At 33.7% G+C, this 21,062-nt stretch overlaps 2 protein-coding genes and 1 pseudogene across 4 annotated transcripts; 2 read left to right on the top strand and 1 right to left on the bottom strand.

Annotated features, from left to right (window-relative positions):
- The first annotated feature begins 3,780 nt into the window (after window positions 1–3,780).
- Window positions 3,781–7,036, top strand: LOC148252930 (polyadenylate-binding protein-interacting protein 5 pseudogene; annotated as a pseudogene). Its single transcript, XR_015813504.1, has 2 exons — window positions 3,781–4,281; window positions 5,855–7,036. The product of XR_015813504.1 is annotated as a polyadenylate-binding protein-interacting protein 5 pseudogene (transcript).
- Window positions 7,037–7,759: 723 nt separating this feature from the next.
- CID5 (CTC-interacting domain 5) lies at window positions 7,760–11,517 on the bottom strand. 2 transcript variants are annotated; one of them, XM_022037853.2, is made up of 3 exons: window positions 11,343–11,517; window positions 9,812–10,227; window positions 7,760–8,244 (listed from the first exon to the last, which is right to left on the bottom strand). In XM_022037853.2, exons 2-3 carry the CDS (start codon window positions 10,163–10,165, stop codon window positions 8,083–8,085), a joined length of 516 nt encoding a protein of 171 aa, XP_021893545.1. In that variant the 5' UTR covers window positions 10,166–10,227; window positions 11,343–11,517; the 3' UTR covers window positions 7,760–8,082. The 2 variants fall into 2 exon arrangements, with proteins under 2 accessions (XP_021893545.1, XP_021893544.1); XM_022037852.2 differs by having other exon boundaries at window positions 9,812–10,288; window positions 11,343–11,516.
- Window positions 11,518–16,517: 5,000 nt separating this feature from the next.
- LOC148252929 (uncharacterized) lies at window positions 16,518–19,704 on the top strand. The gene is made up of 6 exons (XM_088207823.1): window positions 16,518–16,577; window positions 17,710–17,779; window positions 18,135–18,253; window positions 18,352–18,471; window positions 19,024–19,089; window positions 19,252–19,704. The coding sequence occupies exons 1-6, from the start codon at window positions 16,518–16,520 to the stop codon at window positions 19,702–19,704; spliced, it is 888 nt and encodes a 295-aa protein (XP_088063949.1).
- Window positions 19,705–21,062: the final 1,358 nt, after the last annotated feature.

The following is a 21,062-nucleotide window of genomic DNA, read 5'->3' as shown; positions in this document are numbered from 1 at the left end:
AACTGGTGCAATATGAAGCATGACATTTCTTCTACTATCTTCTTACTGAATATAAGCATAAATTTGTTCTAATGAAGGAAAATGATCTTTACCAAGCACTTGGATCCTTATTTGATCATATTCGGTGTTCAAACCAGTTAAAAAATTATAAATTCGCTCTTTTTCTATCAATTTCTGAAATTTGACTGTATCTACAGGACACTCGGCTTGAAAATCTTAATAGTAATCTAACTCCTGTCATAATCCATTTAGTTTAGAAAAATATTGAGAAATAGTCATCTCTCCTTATTTTGTGTCATAAACTTTATTTCATAGTTCATAAATGTGGGCGTCATTACCCATCTGTGAATATGTAAGAGATGCTGCATTCTATATTTTTTTGGTAGTGTTAAGTAACAGATATGTTTTAGTAATATAGGATTGCATGAAATTTATGAGTCATGACATTACCAATGAGTTCTCAGAGTCAAATCTATTATATTCTAAACTACTAACATCTAGTTTTTTCACCTCACCAGTAATGTAACCCTTCAGTCCTCTAGATTTGATGAACAATAAATAAGATCTCGAACAAGTAAGATAATTAGTTCTATCAAGTTTTACGGGACAGATTTGTAATGTGCGGCTGCAAGTTTTTACCGGCGCTCTGATACCATGAAGATTTTTAGAGAAAATAAACTTCTAATTTTTTATTCCTTGTTTTGTTTACATTTAGAAGATATATATAGACTAGTTGTCCTGATTATATTTGAACACTAATTATAAGATATAATTATACTATTAGAACTTTAAATAATATAATATTCGACTTACCATAAAATTCTTGTCAACAGATAATTAAAAGATTCTTTGAAGTCTTCCTTTGATCTTGAACTCACTAATAACCTGAACTAATATGCACTAGGGATGTGAATTGGGATGAACTTCATGGACTCAGTAAGAATAAGATAGTATTCAAAATAGAGATATACAAATTCATGTTATATAGGATTAATAAAATCAATGTAAATTTTATATTCATAGAAATCTAATTTGCAAGACAACCATACTCATCATCATTATCACAAAGTATAACAAAAAAAAATCAAGAATCACATCATTTTCATTACCCATTTCAACATATTTATATTTAGGTACCACACATATCATTTTCATTCATAAATATCATTATATCGTATTGGTTTTATATTCAGATAATTTTGTTTCGTTCACATACCATAAATCACACCAGATACGTATCTAAATCACTTTTATTTATATTACATATTTTCATTTCCATCACCAGTATCACTGGAGGCCGATAGGGATCTCCGTTATACGTGAATGTACAAAATATTTCTTTTACAATTCACTAGTCATTCTCATACCCCGTCCAGTAATGGGCGCCATAATTATAAATCATCTCAATACCCCGTCTATTAATAAATATAACAATTATAAATCGTCTCAATAATCCATCTGGTATGAGTGTGATTAAACCAATTCCCAACACCGTCCAGTATTGGACTTCCCAACCTTGTACGACTGAGGACACATCCACGTAGAGTTCACCCTATCTACCAAGTCTGTACAGTCTCTCCCTTGATACCCAGTAAGTTTTTGCCTCTTCAAAAATTATCTCTATTTCATATCTTAATTTCAAAAACTCAAACACCAATCACAAACATACATATTCTTATATTTCTATACTTACTGACTTGTTCGCGTATCCATTGTACATATAATTTACATGTATGTAGTACACTTCATATTATATATGTATACATGCACAGCAATGTATATCTTAACTACCCCTACACATATTTCGCATATAATCAGATTTACATTCACACTCATATAACAACTTTAATCGTTTATCTATACATACACTGTATTATATATGCTCACACATACACATCACTTATCCATATATTCTTACGTGTGTATACACAAATTTAATATATACGTATGTTTGCACTCACTGTCAGCACACACAGCTCCCATTGAAAACTTATATACACCTATACACATCCAAACACTCATACATATGCATATTAAGACACCCATGTACTTCATTCTCTTTCACATATGCACATATGCACATATGTCTATATAATAGTATCTTTATATATATGTGTATATATATATATATACTTGTGCTTTCACACTTAAGTTATATATGTACACACGCTACCACACAACTTTCATTACATATAAGTCAACACACACACAAATGTGTATGCACCTAATTTATGCATATGTTGTCCTGCACGCATATATTCATCTTCACTATATACTACATATATTTAACATATATCACACATATCTATACGAAATAACATAATGATCATTCAAAATAATTACCCACATAATCATATGTATATGTACATCAAAACATATAGTTTATAAACATACACTCCCACCCATTATTTCCTATATGTGTATCTATTGACACACGCACATACACTCAAACACACTCAACTATGTAATCATACAGCTTTAACATTATTTTTAATTACACAAACATAATCGTACAAAGCCATTCACATACTTTTATATACGAAAAATAATTTGTGAGAAAATACATTCTAAAATCATTCATTAAACTTGGGTCCATCTTTTGAAATCAATAAATTATTTTATGAAAACATGAAATCTCTGAATGAAAACTAACTCAATTCTTACTAGAATCTCCAACGAAAGAAAAAATCGGAAAATTTTTAAACAACTTTGGTTCCATACAGTCAGTCTCATTTCAGTTTCCTATTCCCGATTGCTCTAAAAATTTTATACACATGATTAAGAATTTAATTTAAAAGAATAATCGAATGTAAGGTGGAAGAAAATTTACTGAAATCGATGTCGAATTTGGATTCCGATCTGAAAGAGTGCGGTTTCGGTCTCTCTCTCTGGTTCCTTGATTTTTGGCCTCGCACGGATCTTTGAACGGATCCGAAACGTCACATCATGGTCTATCTCATGCATATCAGGACCACCCAACATGCACTTTGCTTCTTCTTCTTCAACAGCGCGCGTCGTGCGCCCGACACTACGCAACGCGCCCCCAGCACAGAGGACCGCACGTAGCTCTTCTCTTCCGGTCACGCGCCACGCTTCCTTCCTCCTCCTTCTTCTTCTTCTTCTTCTTCTTCTTCTTTGGCGGCAACGCACCCGACACCGCATGCAACTTCTCTTTTCCGGCTGCGTGCACCACGCGCCATGCTTCTTTCTTTCTCCTTCTTCTCCTCCTCCTTTTTCTTCTTCTTCTTCTCCACTGCCTTGTCCCCCTTTCTACTAGGGCTTCTTTTTTTCTTTTTTTTAATCTTTATTTATTTTTTTTTTCTTTTTTTTTTCTTTTTACTGGCCTGGACCTGGGCTTCCTCCTCTCCCTTGGGCCTTGTTATTACAAGTGGGATGTACATATGGAGTTTCTTAAGATGCACTTTCCAGGAGCATCTGATCAGTCCATAGCAGATGTGTACATTGCAAACAATGGTGACCTGGAGGCTACTGTTGACATGCTGAACTAGCTAGAGGTAAATATTTTATTGGCTTCCCTATAGTTACATATACATAGTCTAACTATCTAGTTTTCTTTAGGCCATTTTTTTATCTCAAAAAAATCTTGCGGTACCTTGACTTCAGTGGTTCAACTGCATTAAGATTTTAATATTCATATTTCAACCCCTCTCAACCTTGTTTGACATTTTTTCTCCATATCAACAATATCAATTCGATTTCCATGATTTAGGTCAAAACCCTCTCTATATGTTATTTTCCAACCAGCTCTTACATATTAAACAGCAAAAGTTACTGATATTTACTTCAAATGGCTAGTGATATCTTTTGTGAGCTGAAGCAATGAAACCGAGAGTTTCTTCTTTGAACCCGTATGCAGCATCATACATACCACTGTCTAGGAGGGGGCCACAAAATCATATTGATGTTAATAGAACTCCTATGGAAGATTTTGTTGCTGGCATCGAGACTCCTTGGTGCATGCCTTGTACTAATCACACAGAGAGCAAAGTTTCTCTTGATTCTGACAGCCTTGGCAATGAGAAGCATATCAGTCCAGAAGACTTTACATAAAAAACTCCATCTGTCCCAGGTTCCTGTGGCTCTTTGATACAGAGTCCTGATCAAATGGCAGACAAGCAGATTATAGATGATGAGTGGGATGTACATATGGAGTTTCTTAAGATGCACTTTCCAGGAGTATCCGATCAGTCCATAGCAGATGTGTACATCGCAAACAATGGTAACCTGGAGGCTACTGTTGACATGCTGAACCAGCAAGAGGTAAATATTTTGTTGGCTTCCCTATAGGTACATATACATAGTCTAACTATCTAGTTTTCTTTAGGCCATTTTTTTATCTCAAAAAAAATCTTGCAGTACCTTGACTTCAGTGGTTCAACTGCATTAAAGTTTTTATATACATATTTCAACCCCTCTCAAGCTTGTTTGACATTTTTTCTCTTGCTTGTTTGATATCGCCCTATTTCTCAGTAAGTGTTTGTTTATTTTCTTATTGATCAGTAGTTTAATTTGTGATTTTATGTTTCTATCCCTTGGATATAATTTCCCATTTGATATATTAAATATTTTTATTGCATATTGATGTCATAGTGTTTTCTTTTCATAAAAGAAGCTTTATTAGGGTAAGAGGGAAAGACATCTTCCTAGTTCAAAGAATGGAGGGTAAGACATCCTTCTAGTTATGACAAGCTATAATGAGCAAACAACAAAATAGAGAGACACAATATATATAGAATGTGGGATCCTAAGTGCCAAAATAATAATTTCCAATACAATGGGGTCGCAAATAGCTATATCCTAGTATTTTTCATGTACCTTGACCCATAGTGTTGCCAAAAAGTCATTCTCTCCCATAGCTCATTGAATGCTGTATACCGGTCTTAAAAGCTTTTCCAGAGTCTGGCAAGTCATAGAATACATAGACCTGAAAAATTGCCTCTTGCCACAATGACTTCGCTTCCTTTCTAATCCCATTCCCTTCGATGTAAACATCCAAGGAGCTCTCAACTGGTGGAGATTTAACCCACTTAATGCCAAAAAGACTAAAAAATTTTGTTGAAATCTTCCAAGCTATCTCGCAATGAAGAGATAAATGGAAATGTGTTTCTCCTCCTCTAAAGCATAGAACACTGATGTTCAGGGTAATGCAGATATTGACGTCAGAATGATAGGAAGAACTTCACTTTTCTGGATATCTTATCCACTGCTTTCTTTGTAATGTTCACTTCTATCTCCCAACAATACTTCTTTTTCTATTAAAAAAAATGTTAGGAAGAATGATTTCTTATGACGAGAATGGCAATTTGCTAGTCGGCCTTTTGAAGTTGGAATAGTAGGAAATGATTTTTCTGTAACCAATAGCGTTTGGTTAGATAGGAACTGATTTGATAAATACTGATAACTCCCGGATGAAGTATTAGAAAAGGCAATTTACCAGCTTGCCTACCTTTTGCTTGAAATGACTATTCTTTTGTATTTTATCATAATCAATCTTTTTACGACTTTTAGATTGAAACTTAATTTACTGGAAATGTTCAGTTCTTTTGGAAATAATTTCATGAACGTTGGAAAAGCCAATGAATTTTTTTAATTTCTTCACCTTCTTTGAACTTCTCTCTATATTTTCTTAAGATATCAATTTTTGTTTTTGGCAAAACCTGTCTTAATCTCATTTAGGCTCTAGTCCTGGTCAATCCTTAGCTGGAGTGATCAACATGTTCTCTCGAGAGTTGTTGTGTAGAATTATTTTAAAGGCTCTCTGAGAAGTTACATTCCTACCATAACTTATTATATTGTATTTTCTTTCTTGTTGATCCTATGAAATGGACTGTAGATTTACACTACTGAGTCTACTAAAACTCTTCCAGACACTTTGGATATTGGTGATATATGGGAATCTGGGACTTCCACAACATCCACTTTGAAACTGAAGAATGTAGCAGGTGAAATCTTCATCTGGTTCCTCAGACTCAGCTGTTGCCTCCTGAATGACTTTGTGAAAAATACTTCCAATTTGGATTTTTGTCTGTTACTGTGCTATGGATGAAAGTGGAGCCTTTCTTATGCTTATACCATAATCACAATACAGTAAACTATATGCAAATTATAATCTAATTAATCTACATCATATGGTAGGTGATTCAAACTTCTTTTCTCTTCTATTTGTCTCTTGCGTCTTATTGCTCAGTTTGGGAGAAATTCTTTCAAAACCAAGCAAGCTTGTGGCTATTTGGGGGACAATTTTTCTCACTTCTTCCTCGTCCTAGACTCTTCCTAGTTGCCTTTCTAGGACTACAGCTTCCAATATGAACATTATTATTAGAGGAAGTGTTATTATGAAAAAAGACTAAAATACTTTCTAGCTTGTGTTACACAAATTAGAGAAGACAATATATTAAGTCTTTCTTAAGGTCATGCCGATATTGTTGCTTGCTTCAACCAATGTCTAAAACTCAGCCAATAACCAAGGTAAATGGAGCAAGAAAATTCACCCAAGCAACTCTAGTAAATTTTGGTGAATTTATGTTTTTTAAATTTTTTTAGTTTTTATATTTTTATACATTATTACTTACTTAAGTGTATTGTGTGATTTATTTAATATGATTAAATGAATTACATGTAATACTTTAATATTACATTATATAACGTCTCAAGTTACACACTACCACCAATAATATCGAAACATTGGTATTTAAGATTTTAAGAACTGGTATTTTAGATTCAAAGAGTTGTTAGAATCGTAATACTTGAGCTAGTTATAATCCAATGATATCAAAGCACATACTAAGTTGGTAATTCTGAATTGATGAATATTATAATATTCTAAATTAAAAAATTATTTATAACGTTACAAATAAAATATCAAAAATTTGAATGATGGAAATTATGATAACTCTATCTCCACATAAAAAAATACAGATTGTTAGACTCTACATAACGGCTCTAAGTCAAATATTATCAATAATTTGTGTTTGAGTTTTTTTAAAAACCAATTATTTAGGTTCAAAAAATTATTGGGTTAATAGTGTTGGGTCTATTGGATCACAAATGTGATATTTCAATGTCACATTTAATAAATATACATACGATTATTGAGTTCTTATAAAACTCCATATAACGAGCATAAATATGGTTTGCTTATGACATAAATATTTGCCATACATTCAATATATGTGATATGCAAAAACTTTTAGTTCCTTTATACATGTCCCAGGCCTATTTCACATCATATATACTTATTTTGGGCACCGGAGAAGGTACAACTATTACGTTGAGACCTGATCTGCCATGTTGCAGCTCCTGTACCATGCCATGAAACCAAATTTATGGAGAGTTCTTGGGTGAATTATCTGATAATCATACTCAGCCATCTAAACGTGTATATATATGGTGTGCAAGGGAAAATTATTTGGGGAAATAAACAATCTTTTACTTGTAATTTTTCTGTTCCCTCTGCCTGTAAATTTTTGGTTGGAACTTCTAATGTTAACTGTGATGACATCCGGAACAAGATCTTGAAGGTTCGTGCACCAAAGAGTTGTTTACTTTTTTATGCTTCCGCACTGTAATAATAACATTCTGAATAATAATGAAATAACTCAAAAGCTAACCCTCGAGAATGTGGCAAAGATGCTACTAAACTGCATGTAAAAACTGTATGAAATGAGGATTCGAGGTAGCAAAACCAGATTGCCACTTGATCCACGAAAATAAAGAAAGGAAGAAAGAAAGAAGAGTATTAACAAGCAACCTTCATTCAGTGAATTGCAAACTCCATCCATGACAACTGCACAAGGTTACTCAAGGAGCTTCTGACCAAACATAAGCTACAAAGCCCCAGGCTTTGAGAAAATTGGACACCAGAAGCATACAACTATACAATCTTAGGTAGGAAAATTGGTACTGAAGTATCAATATTTCCCACCTTCATACAATCTTAGGTACGAAACCTATTACTGAAGTATCAATATTTCCCACCTTCAGCAAAAAGGAAGGCTCCGCTTTCTTCCATAGCAAAGTAAAAGACAAAAAACCAAATGGAAGTATTTTTCACAAAGTCATTCAGGAGGCAACAGCTGAGTCTGAGGAACCAGATGCAGATGCACCAGTTTCACCTGCCACATTCTTCAGTTTCAAAGTGGATGCCGTCGAAGTCCCAGATTCTGGGACATCACCAATATCCAAAGTGTCTGGAAGAGCTTCTGGAGACTCAGTAGCATAAACCTGCAGCATGTCATAGGATCAGCAAGAAAGAAAATAGAATACAATAAGCTGTGCTGAAAATAAACTTATCAGGAAGCCGTTAAATAATTCTACACAAAAACTCTCCAGAGAACACGTAGATCACTCCAGCTAAGGCTAAATCAGGAGGTTTTGTGATTTAGCATTAACTTACAACATTGACCAGCGCTAAAGCCTAAAGGAGATTAAGACAGGTTTTGCCAAAAAAAATTGATATCTTAAGAAAATATAGAGAGAAGTTCAAAGAAGGTGAAGAAATTAAAAGAATTCATTGGCTTTTCCTACATTCATGAAATTATTTCCGAAAGAACTGAACATTTCCAGTTAATTAAGTTTCAATCTGAGAGTCCTATAACGCAGGCTAGCAAAACTTAAATTTAAAAAATTACGACAAAATAAAAAAGGATGGTCCTTACAATCAAAAGGTAGGCATGCTAGCAAATTACCTTTTCTGTTACAAAAAAATCATTTCCTACTATTCCAACTTCAAAAGGCCGGCTAGCAAATTGTCTTCCTCGTCATAATAAATGATTCTTCCTAACAACTTTTTTAAATAGAGAAAGAAGTAGTTGAGAAAAATAGAAGTGAACATTACAAAGAAACCAGTGGATAAGATAATCCAGAAAAGTGATGTTCTTCCTAATGATCTGACTTCAATATCTGTATTGCTCTGAACATTTGGGTTCTGTGCTTTAGAGAAGGAGAAACGCATTTCCATTTATTTATTATTGCGAGATAGCTTGGAAGATTTCAACAAAGATGTTTAGTGTCTTTGGCATTAAGTGGGTTACACATCTCGACCCAGTTGAGAGCTTTTGTTGTGTATTTACATCAGAGGGAATGGGGTTAGAAAGGAAGCAAAGTCATTGTGGCAAGGAGCAAAATTTTTCAGGTCTATGGACTTTATGACTTGCCAGAAACTGGAAAATCTTTTAAGACCGGCATACACCATTAATGAACTATTGGAGAGAATGACTTTTTGGCAACACTAAGGGTCAAGGTACATGAAAAATACTAGGATATAGCTATTTGCGACCCCATTGTATTGGGGGATTATTATTTTGGCACTTCGGATCACACATCTATATATATTGTATCTCTCTATTTTGTTGTTTGCTCATTATAGCTTGTCATAACTAGGAGGATGTTTTATCCTCCATTCTTTGAACTTATTTTCCCTCTTATCTTAATAAAGCTTCTTCTTTTACGAAAAGCAAACATGATGACATCAATATACATAAAAAATATTTAATATATCAAATAGAAATTTATATCCAGGGCAGATAAACATAAAATCACAAATTAAACTACTGATCAATAAAAAGTAAACAATCACTTCTTGAAAAATACGAGGACATCAAACAAGCAAGAGAAAAAATGTCAAACAAGCTTGAGAGGGGTTGAAATATGTATATAAAAACTTTAATGCAGTTGAACCACTGAAGTCAAGGTACTGCAAGATTTTTTTGAGATTAAAAAAAGGGCCTAAAGAAAACTAGATAGTTAGACTATGTATATGTACCTATAGGGAAGCCAACAAAATATTTACCTCTAGCTGGTTCAGCATGTCCACAGTAGCCTCCAGGTCACCATTGTTTGCGATGTACACATCTGCTATGGACTGATCAGATAATCCTGGAAAGTGCATCTTAAGAAACTCCATATGTACATCCCACTCATCATCTATAATCTGCTTGTCCGCCATTTGATCAGGACTCTGTAGCAAAGAGTCACATGAACCTGGGACAGATAGTTTCTTCTTTGTAAAGTCTTCTGGACTGATATGCTTCTCATTGCCAAGGCTGTCAAAATCAAGAGAAACTCTACTGTCGCTTTGGCTCTCTGTGTGATTAGTACAAGGCATGCACCAAGGAATCTCGATGCCAGCAACAAAATCTTCCATAGGAGTTCTATTAACATCAATATGATTTTGTGGCCCCCTCCTAGACAGTGGTATGTATGATGCTGCATACGGGTTCAAAGAAGAAACTCTCGGTTTCATTGCTTCAGCTCACAAAAGATATCACTAGCCATTTGAAGTAAATATCAGTAACTTTTGCTGTTTAATATGTGAGAGTTGGAACAGAAATAAACATATAGAGAGGGTTTTGACTTAAATCATGGAAATCGAATCGCATAGCGAGGAGTAAGAGGAAATTAAATATCATAAATAAAAATAATTGAGGTTTTCAAGAAGGAATCGTGTACATTTGACAAATTGATTATCCCTATTTCACTAACTTCTTGTTTTAGCAAACATAAAAAGATAAGAAAAAATTCAAACTAACACCTGTTTTCACCTAAAAGTCCTGTAAACTCACTGTACAAAGCGTTCCAAGAAGTCCATTCAAATTATCGAGTTGCATCTATACCATTTATAAGCCATGAATCACAGAAACGATGACTCAGAGAACCTAGTAATTATATAAAGAAACCGTGAGGCAACATTCCATCCAACATATTAATCTAACCGGCCATGCCATAATCATAAGAAGACTATGATAAACAGAGATGTTGGTAAGATGAAAAAAATTGCATTTTCTTATTCATTGCAGGATTTGAATCAAGCCAAACCAGGATCTCCCCTCATTAGTCTCCATCTCTAAACTACACCATGTTCTTCCGTCACAACCAATTTCTTAAATCATGCTAAAGAATCAGTAGTTTTACCCCCTAAGCGAAGGCTAAATACTTCTTAACCACCTCCAAACCCGATGACACTACCGAATCAGGCATTTTTTTCCCTCATTATTTTTCTTGTTCTTGATCTTGTTCTTCTTATTCGTTCTCCCGCTTTCACAGGAAATCAATTTAAAATCAAACAAAAACAAGGAAAAGAAAGCATGCAGACGATCGACAAGAACACTACTGACGGTCCGACCGGATGATGCTATTATCTGAATGCAGCGGATAAAATTCATGATAACTAACAACAAACATTTAAACGAAAACTCAGACCGAACAATAATTTGCAGAAAAACAATCAAGACGAATTATTAGATGATCGTGATGTTAAAAGATGCATAAATGAAACACCAGATTAAAAAGAAAAGACGAAAGAAACAGAAAGATTATTTTACCAGGAAACCCTAGTTTTCAAGATCGCAGAAAAACGAACGAAAAGGAATGATCGAAGAGAAGAGAGATCTGCGAAAGGGAATGAAAAAGGAGGGCAAATGAAAGCTAATAATGGAGGATTATTTTTGAGTAACATGAAATGAAAGAGAGGACGTTTACTCCTAATTAGTGCAAAGGAGGAGACTTTATTAGCTTATCCTGAACCGGAAATTGACTAGGATCCGTTTAATTAAATAATAATAACAACTTTTTGCAGTTTAAACATATGATTTTTTGTGATAATTTAATTAATTATGATTTTTTTTTTTGTACTAAAAAATACTAAGCATAAAAAAAATTAAAAAAGACAACATCTAAATATTACACATTTTAAGTCAGAAGAACTCCGTAATATCTCTTTTAAGAATGTTCAAAATTTTCGTAGGAGAGTGTTGTAGAAAATGTAAAACAGTAGGTCGGTCAAAAATATGATTTGTCAATATTTCATATTTGAATTTCATTATTTTATAATTTTATTATTTTAATAAGTTAAAAAAATATTTTTGCATGTTTAAGTTTATAAATCAGATTAAAACAAATTCAGATTATTAAGGGAAAAAATTAAAAAAATAATAATGGTTTAAAATCTCACATAAAAACTATAAGATTTGAATTGTAATAAAACTATATTATATAAGGTGAAAATATAAATTTTACCAAAAATAAAATCTTTTTCAACTTGATTACTGATATTTTATGTGTGATTATTTATTTAGTTCTTTGGAATATTCACTTTAAATTAGTCTCATAATATGATTATGCCACTTATTTTAATAATTTGTTCACGTGTTGGACATATTTTATTTTTTTTATTTATTACTTTATGTTATAATAATATATTGATTAATATTAATCAGACAATTATTAGTAGTACAAAATAATTATTAATTATTGTGGGATGAATTATTAATTATTAATGCTTAAATTTTTTATATTTTATTTAAAAATTATGAATTCAAATTTCACTGAGACAATCAAATTAAATTAGGTGACAATGAGTCTATTATATTCATGGATGAAATGAATATTTCGTAGTAAATAGATTTTTTTAACTGTGATAGTTACATCTTGTTAAAAATACAACTTATTTTTTTTATCAAAAAATAATTACTAATAATAATAATATATCTATTGATAATAACAATACTAAATGTAAGGATTTCAAAATTATGTTTGAAATCTAAATAATTATATTAATATCAAATCAAAGATATTATATCTGTAACGGAAGAGTATGTGAATACACAACGTAAAAAATCTGCACGTCATGTGGTAGATCTTCTAAATTAGTACATAGACTTTTGAGTTCTCACATTATATCTATTTCTGGTTATGGGATATCCGAATAGAAAAATATTACATATAATTTAGGGACCATAACTGTCAATTTATAAGTAAACTCTACCTGTAAATTTTTTATACTATTAATTTGACTCATCACAAAATTATGAATTAAAAAATTGGTCTCTACACAAAAATAAAACTTACACTTTAATTTGATACATTAAGGTTCAATATATTTTGAACCATATCATATTTGTAATATAGATCAATACGGCACCGTTTTGGATATAAAAAAGAAAAAAAAAAGATCAAAGGCATGTTTGCCTCCGGTCGGGGAAGGTGAAGAGGCAAAGGCATGTATGCCTCTGCCACCGGTTGAAAAAGAAGAAAAGGGGACATGCATGCCGAGGAAGAAGGGTCATGTAGGACTCTTCTTGCTTCTCCCTATAAAAAGGTCAATTGTACAAAGAGAGAGAGGGAGATTGATGTAGGAAGAGAGAGAGAGAGAGAGATAAAAAGAGAGAGGCTGCAGTTATCACCAAGTGGCAGCCGAGAGAGGAGAGGAAGAAAAAGGAGAAGAAGAAGAATAAGGAGAACGAAAAGCTAGTGTTGCACGCAACGATGAGACCAGAGAAGAAGAACCCTGTAGTGGCGGCCAAGTGCGACTTCACATTCTCGAGCATGCTTTGGCGTGGTACCACCAGATCTATGCCAGATCTGAGGGCACAAAGTGTTCTGCGGTGAGTTTCGACCACTCTGCAGCGACAAGTGATGATGACGATCAGCAACGAGTGGCGGGGACGATCGATGACTAGCGACAGCAGCGCGTGGCGGTCCAATGGTGGCATGTGTGGAGGCGCGTGAACTTTCAATGGTTGCGTATAGTGAGTCCTAGGAACTCGGTTCGATTAGGTGAGTTCAAAAATCTTGATAGTTACCGTTTTAAATTTAAGATTAATTAATCCTATTTAATTTTGATGTAATGAATTATTTATTTGGTTTAGAATTAGGAATAAGTCTAGACATGTGTGTTTAAAATTAAGAGATAGTCAATTCATTACTAACCCGATACGGATATCACTGTAATAAGTTGATTTTGTATCTCGGAGATAATTTCACGAAAAAAATTTAGGCAAAAATCAGGTAAAAGCGTAAGCGCTTACAAATATAGTTTAATTTGCTTAAGATACTAAAATTATAGGTGTTTAATAATTGACAATTTATTAATTGGTGCAGAATTACGACGAGATTTTATTATTGATTTTTGTATTCTTATTTATATTTATTATGAAATAGGTGTTTAATAATTGACAATTTATTAATTGGTACAGAATTACGACGAGATTTTATTATTGATTTTTGTATTCTTATTTATATTTATTATGAAATTGCTAATAAATTGTTTTGCTATGTTTTGTAACTGAATTAGTATATGTACTGGTTGCTATATAAATATGAGTATATTAAGGATATGTAGAAGAGTTTAAGGTAATAAATAGTTACAATATATATGTTATAGGTATGGAATATGTTAAATAATAAAATTAAAAAATTTATTAGTGAGTTAAATAAATAAATAGACATTGAAAGATTTGAAAAATTCATTTAATTAGTATCATTGAGGGGCGGATGTGTGTGTAACATTTTGGCTTGTGATTGTGGTGAACCCTACACGTGTATACGGCTTTAGCCAGACGGCGAAGCGATAAAAATTATAAATTGTATACTGCGTACTACAAACTGAATTATGACATATTCACGTAGTAGAGAGAATCCTTACTGCTCTTATTGATACCAGCGAAAATGGCATCAGGCAGTAAAATTATTTTTAATAAGATATAAATTTATAAGAATAAATAGGAAGTCAAGAGTAGAGTTTATGATACTGAAAAACTAAATTAATATCTACTGAATTGCTTAAATTGTGATATCGAATACTGAATTATGTTATTTGTTGAATTATTTACACTCTGAGTTATAATATTAAAATAAAAAATTCTGAACGTTTACTGAATAAACTGATTTAGAAGATTTTGTGATTGAATTAGGCTGTAGAAACCACGTGTTTTCTGAATTAAAGAAAAAAGTGTTTTGAACCATATATGTCAGTAGTTTTATATTTTCTACCAATTTAGACAGATTATCTTATTATTTGTTGGTATTTACATGCTTATTGAGCATATGAGTTTATTATTTATTATTCTTTTTTTTCCCTATCAGGATATTCAGAATCTCGCTCCTGAACAGTAAGAAACTTGTTAGGAGATTGTTTAATTTTTATTTTAATTCGAACAATACTTAATGTTAATTATTTCGTTTTTAGTAAGTACTTATTTTAGAACTTAGACATATTTAATGGATATTGGATATTTTGAACTAAGTATATAGGGGATGTACTTTTGTTATTTTAAGATTTATTGTGCGAAGTATTTTTATTGATTACCTTATCATAATATTGTGGGCATTCGATCAGGACACTGTATGAAAGTTCGGGCCATTACAATTGGCATCAGAGCTCACATTCTTCCGAACCATCCCTTACACATGAGGCTTAAGGATAAGACTATAGTTGAGAATATAATTTCAAAATGGTAAATCTTAAAATTTTGTTTGGTGATGTAGGCAAATGAAAATGAGGTGAAGAGGACCCCTTATGAACAAATCTTCTAAGATAAAGTCATTACTGAAGATGTTGGTCGTCTTTACAACTTGGCGAAGAGGCTCGTTACTAGTCAGCAGGCTAGAGAAAAAAGAAGGGAGCTTCTTGATCCTCCCCCAGTTCCTACAAGGGGATACCTGTCAAATCCTCCACCTCCTCCTCCGCTTCAACGGGGCCCAACTCTACTAGAGATAGATTTAAGTTATATTAAGAAATACAAGCGACTAAATCCAGTCCCATTTGCAGGAGCATTGACTTTTTATGAGGCTAAAAATTGGCTAAATGCAACTGAAAAGTGTTTTAGAGTTCTAGGAGTGACTGATAAACATAAGGTTATCCTCGCCACCTTTATGCTTGAGGGAGAAACAGAGCGCTGGTGGGAAGTTAAGCAGACTACTCTACCCACGTCCATCATATGAGAACACTTTTTAGATGCGTTTAATGTTGAATACTTCCCCGATTACATTCATCATCAGAAGCCGATAAAGTTCGCGCAGCTTACCTAGGGAAGCCTCTTAGTCACTGATTATGTTAGAAGATTCATAGAGCTTAGCCATTACTCTCCCAAGATTACATCTGATGAAGGAAAGATGGCCTAAAAATTTCAATGGGGTCTCCATCTAGAGATTAGGAACTCATTGATAGTACTTGAGCTTCGTACCTATCAGCAGGTTCTGGTCAATGCACAACTCATTAAGAGTATTATTAGGACCTCTGCACCAATAACTTGTAGCTCCAAGCCTCTAGTCCCTTATAAAAAGCTACTCTCAAGTCAAGGCCATCAGAATAAGTGATTTAAGATAGCTCACACTACCCCACTGTAAATTCTACCAGCTAGACAAGATCAGAGTTTCGTTCATTGTGGCAAGAATCATGGAGACATATCATGCTATCGACTTAACAATGCATGTTTCAGATATGGAAGTACTAATCATCAGGTCCGTGATTGCCCCAAGCCTCAATTACAAGCTAGACTAGCATCCTAGGCCGAGTTTATATAATTACAACCAAAGATTTTGAAGCTACTCCCGATGTAATTCAAGATACGTACCTTATCTGTAAGCACATAACACATATTTTAATTAAACCTAGATCTACATATTCTTTTGTTTCACATTCATTTGCACAATATTTAAGCGTTGTTCGAGTGTCCCTTCATTTTACTTTAGCAGTATCCATCCCTATAAATGGTAATATGGCAGCCAGTATAGTCTACAAGTCATGTATTATAGATGTCGCAGATAAAGAATTTGAGGTAAATTTAATATTATTAGATATTAGGGATTTTAACATAATACTAAGAATAAACTAGTTAGTAGTCTATCATGTTATTATTGATTGCTACCATAAGAAACTTGTATTCAATATTCCTAATCAAGTACCATTTTTGTGCTAATGACTTTTCCTTTTCTTCTTTCTTAATTATTTGTGTACAAAGAAAATAATCTATTGATTTTTATTTATGTGATGTGATTTAACAATCTTAATATGTATTATGCAAAACAAGTAAGGGAACTGATATCCAAGGAATTCCAGTAGTCAAGGAATTCCTAGATGTCTTCCCTAATGACTTGCCAGGATTACCTGTAGATCGAGAAGTGAAATTCGCCATCAATCTTTAGCTAGGTACTCAACCGATTTCATTGGCCCCATACAAGATGAGCCGAATTACAATGAAAGAGTTGGGAAATAGGTTCAAGAACTTTTGGATTAGGGTTTCATTTGGTATAGTGTATTGCCTTAGGGTGCTCCAGTTACATTTGCAAAGAAGAATGATGATGCATAGATTACAGGGAGCTAAATAGAGTTATAATCAAGAATAAGTATTATCTCCCCATAATTAATGATCTTTTTTACCAGTACAGGGTGTACGAGTGTTTTTTTAAGATTAACCTATGTTCGAGGTATCATCAGATAAAGATAAAAGTTGAAGACATTCTGAAAACAGCTTTCCAGACTACATAAGGACATTATGAGTTTATTGTCATGTCATTTGGGTTGACTAATGTGCCCGCAATCTTCATAGACTTGATGAATAGGCTCTTTAGATCGTTTTTGGATCAATTTGTCATAATCTTCATCGATGATATCTTGGTCTATGCTAAGAATAAAGAGGAACATATTTCACATCTAGCTTAAGTTTTATAGATTCTTAAAGAAAAGAAGTTGTATGCAAAGTTAAGTAAGTATAATTTTTGGCTTGATCAGGTTGCCTAGGATATATAATATCAAAATATTGTGTATTAGTGGATCCCCGCAAAATTGAGATTGTGTTAAATTGGGAACGACCTATTATGGTCAAGAATATTAGAGGATTTTTAGGATTAGATGGGTATTACCACAGATTTGTGAAGAGATTCTCTAAGATTGTAACTCTTTTTACTCAGCTTACAAAGAAAGATGTCAAATTCGAATGGGATGAAACATGTGAGAGAAGTTTCACAGAGTCAAAAAAAGGTTGACCACAACTCCTATGTTATCTTTACTAAATAAAACTAGTGGATATACAATATACAGTAATACTTATTATTAGGGATTAGGATGTGTTTTGATGCAGTATGAATGAGTCATAACTTATGGGTCTAGACAACTGAAAACACATAAATGAAATTCCTTCACTCATGAGTTAGAGCTCGCTGTAATTGTCTAGCCCTAAAACTCTAGTGTCATTATTTATATGGTGAAACATTTGATATGTATACTGACCATAAAAGTCAAAAATATATTTTCACTCAAAAGGATCTCAACATGCGTTAGAGGTAGTTGATAGAACTACTAAAGGATTATGACTGTAAGATCTTATATAATTCAGGTACGAGTAATGTAGTAGCAGATGCACTTAATAAGAAGAATATAGGTACATTGGCTTGCATAATGGTTTTTGAGTGGAAGTTGTTAGAGGCTGTGCAGGAAATTCAACTTCATGATCAGGCTAAATGTGATTATTTGATCAGTTTAAATGTCCAACCTACAATACTACAATAGATTAGAGATGATCAGTTGAGTTACTCCATATTGTTGGCCATTAGGAAGGACACAAAGCAAGGTTGGAGTTAGTGTTCAGAGTGTCGGATGATGGGTTACTCAGATTCAATGACAGGGTGTGTGTTCCCAATAATGATAAATTAAAGAAAGACATTTTGACTGAGGTACATTATTCTAAATTCGCCATATATTCAGGAAGTACTAAAATGTATCAGAATTTGATAGCCCAATTTTGGTGGAATGGTATAAAAGAAACATTGCTGAGTATGTTTCTAAATGTCTTACTTGTCAGCATGTGAAAGTAAAAAAACAGCGTCCTGGTAGAGCTCTCTAACCTTTATCAATTCTTGAGTGGAAATGAGAACATATCACCATGAACTTCGTGATTAGATTGCTTAGGACTCGAACATGCCATGATACTATCTGGGTGATCTTGGATAGGTTAACCAAGTCCTCCCACTTCTTGACAATGAAAATGATAAACTTTTTGGAGAAGTTAGCTAGAACTTATATCTGCGAGATTGTAAGACTACATGGGATTCCAGTTTTAGTAGTATGTGATAAAGATCCTAAATTTATCTCTAGGTTTTTTATAAGCTTTCAGCAAGCCATGGGCACCCAGCCATCTTTCAACATTGTTTTTTATCCTTATATAGATGGATAATCAAAGAGAACCATTCGCATATTGGAGGATATGCTACAAGCATGTGTTTTAGACTTTTAGCGGATCTTGGGATGACCATTTGTCACTAATAGAATTTGCTTATAACAACAGCTACCAGGTAAGCATTAGTATGGCCTCCTATAAAGCATTATGTGGCCAACCTTGTAGGTCACCCATCTGTTAGGAAAAAGTTGGGGAAAAGAAGTTAAGTGGCCCAGAGTTAGTAAACGAAACTACTGCAAACATTCTTAAGGTCAGGAAAAATATTCATGTAGCGTAGAGTAGACATAAAAACTATGCTGATAACCGAAGAAGGGATCTAAAATTCGAGATAGGTGATCATGTCTTTCTAAAGATCACACCTCTCAAAGGCATCAGTAGATTAAGAAAAAGGGGAAAGCTAAACCCTCGATTTATTGGCTCATTTGAGGTTTCAGAGAGAATTGAAGCAACCAGCTACCGACTAGCATTGCCTTCAGAGTTATCTCGAGTTCACAAAGTATTCCATGTATCGATGCTACAAAAGTACGATTCTGATCCATCTCATGTGATACTTTACAGGCCTCTTTCAATTCGAAAGGATCTATCCTATGAAGAAGTTCATGTCACTATCTTGGACCAGAAGGAGAAGGTGCTTCGGAACAAAGTGATTCCCCTAGTCAAGGTCTTGTGGCAAAACCACACTCAAGAGGAAGCCACTTGGGAGCTAGAAATAAAATTTCGAGACAAGTAACCCCATTTATTTAATGTTTTGTAATTTAGTTTAGCTTTATGTAATGATATTTTATATTAATAAAATAAATTTGGAGAACCAAACTTTTCTAAGGGAGAGAGATTGTAATTGACCAAAACGATGTCATTTTGGGAAACTCCAAAATAGCACCATTTTGAATATAAAGAAAAAAAAAACCAGAGGCCTGTTTGCCTCTGGTCGGGGAAGGTGAAGAGGCAGAGGCGTGTATGCCTCTACTACCGGCCGAAAAAGAAGAAGAGGGGACCTGCATACCGAGGAAGAAGGGTCGTATAGGACTCCTTTTGCTTTTCCCTATAAAAGGTGAGTTGCGCGAAGAGATAGAGGGAAATTGCTGTAGGAAAAGAGAGAGAGAGTGTAACGGCCCCAGAAATTTAAATAAAGATGTATGTATTAAAAATTTTAAATGCGAAAACGAAATAAAAATTCTGATTAACATCCTTTACACAATAACCATAAACGTATTCAACGTATGAAAGAATGAACTAATTAAAAGAAATACTCGAAATAAAAACTATAAATAGAACTATAAAATTTTTAGGCATCTAACTCGCCGTCTTCCTGCAGAACAGGCTCGGGAACTACGTCTTCCTGATCTGAAATGATTAAATAAGGAATGAGCTACATTAGCCTAGTAAAGACATCACACTATCTCACTGCCACAGAAGTAAAAGTTGGTAGAAAACAAAAACGACCAATTGAGCATAATTTATAACAAACTCACTCGGTGAGATTTGTGAAAATAACATATGGAAACACTAACATTATAACCATCATAAAATCATATACACTTTGTAACATAACACATATTATACTTTTGCACTTCAATAATCAGACAACAAATTTCCTCTTTTACCAGCCACTAGTATCCATAGGGATCCATAGGAGGTCCCCGCTACACGTGAACCATTAACATTAATAACCTGATTCCAGGACCGTCCCCATACCTCGTCCGGTATGGGCGCCAAAACTACAAACTTCAATACCCCGTCCGGTATGAGGGTGAAATGGGTCGTCCCCATACCCCGTCCGGTATGGGTGCCAAAATACATAAGGTCTCTATACCCCATCCGATATGAGAGACCACGTTCCCGGTAGGGTTCCCTACGGATCCGGTCCGTCCACCATCTCTCAGGATATCTAGTCAGGCTGTCCACATTATCCATTTATCAATTTACATACCTTTTCTATTTTTTTTTCTTAGTTTTCTGTTTCTCACATAATCATGAATATTTAAACCAGTAAAGAGCATCCAACAAGGCAGGCATATCATCGGATTCACAAAATCAAGTCATAATGAAGTAAACAGTGATTCATGCATTCAAAACCATAAAATAAAT

This window comes from Carica papaya, chromosome 7 (genome assembly GCF_054855325.1).
Source record: "Carica papaya isolate Zhongbai chromosome 7, ASM5485532v1, whole genome shotgun sequence".
In the NCBI taxonomy this organism is placed as follows: Eukaryota; Viridiplantae; Streptophyta; class Magnoliopsida; order Brassicales; family Caricaceae; genus Carica; species Carica papaya.
This window is presented reverse-complemented; position numbering and strand designations above follow the sequence as displayed.

Coding starts and splice junctions, on each gene's coding strand:
- LOC148252929 (XM_088207823.1), top strand. CDS start 16,518: ATGGCAGCCAGTATAGTCTACAAGTCATGTATTATAGATGTCGCAGAT. Junction 18,472..19,023: donor AGAAAGACATTTTGACTGAG/GTACATTATTCT, acceptor CATGTGTTTTAG/ACTTTTAGCGGATCTTGGGA. Junction 19,090..19,251: donor CTTATAACAACAGCTACCAG/GTAAGCATTAGT, acceptor CATGTAGCGTAG/AGTAGACATAAAAACTATGC.
- CID5 (XM_022037852.2), bottom strand. CDS start 10,264: ATGAAACCGAGAGTTTCTTCTTTGAACCCGTATGCAGCATCATACATA. Junction 8,245..9,811: donor ACATGCTGAACCAGCTAGAG/GTAAATATTTTG, acceptor GACATGCTGCAG/GTTTATGCTACTGAGTCTCC.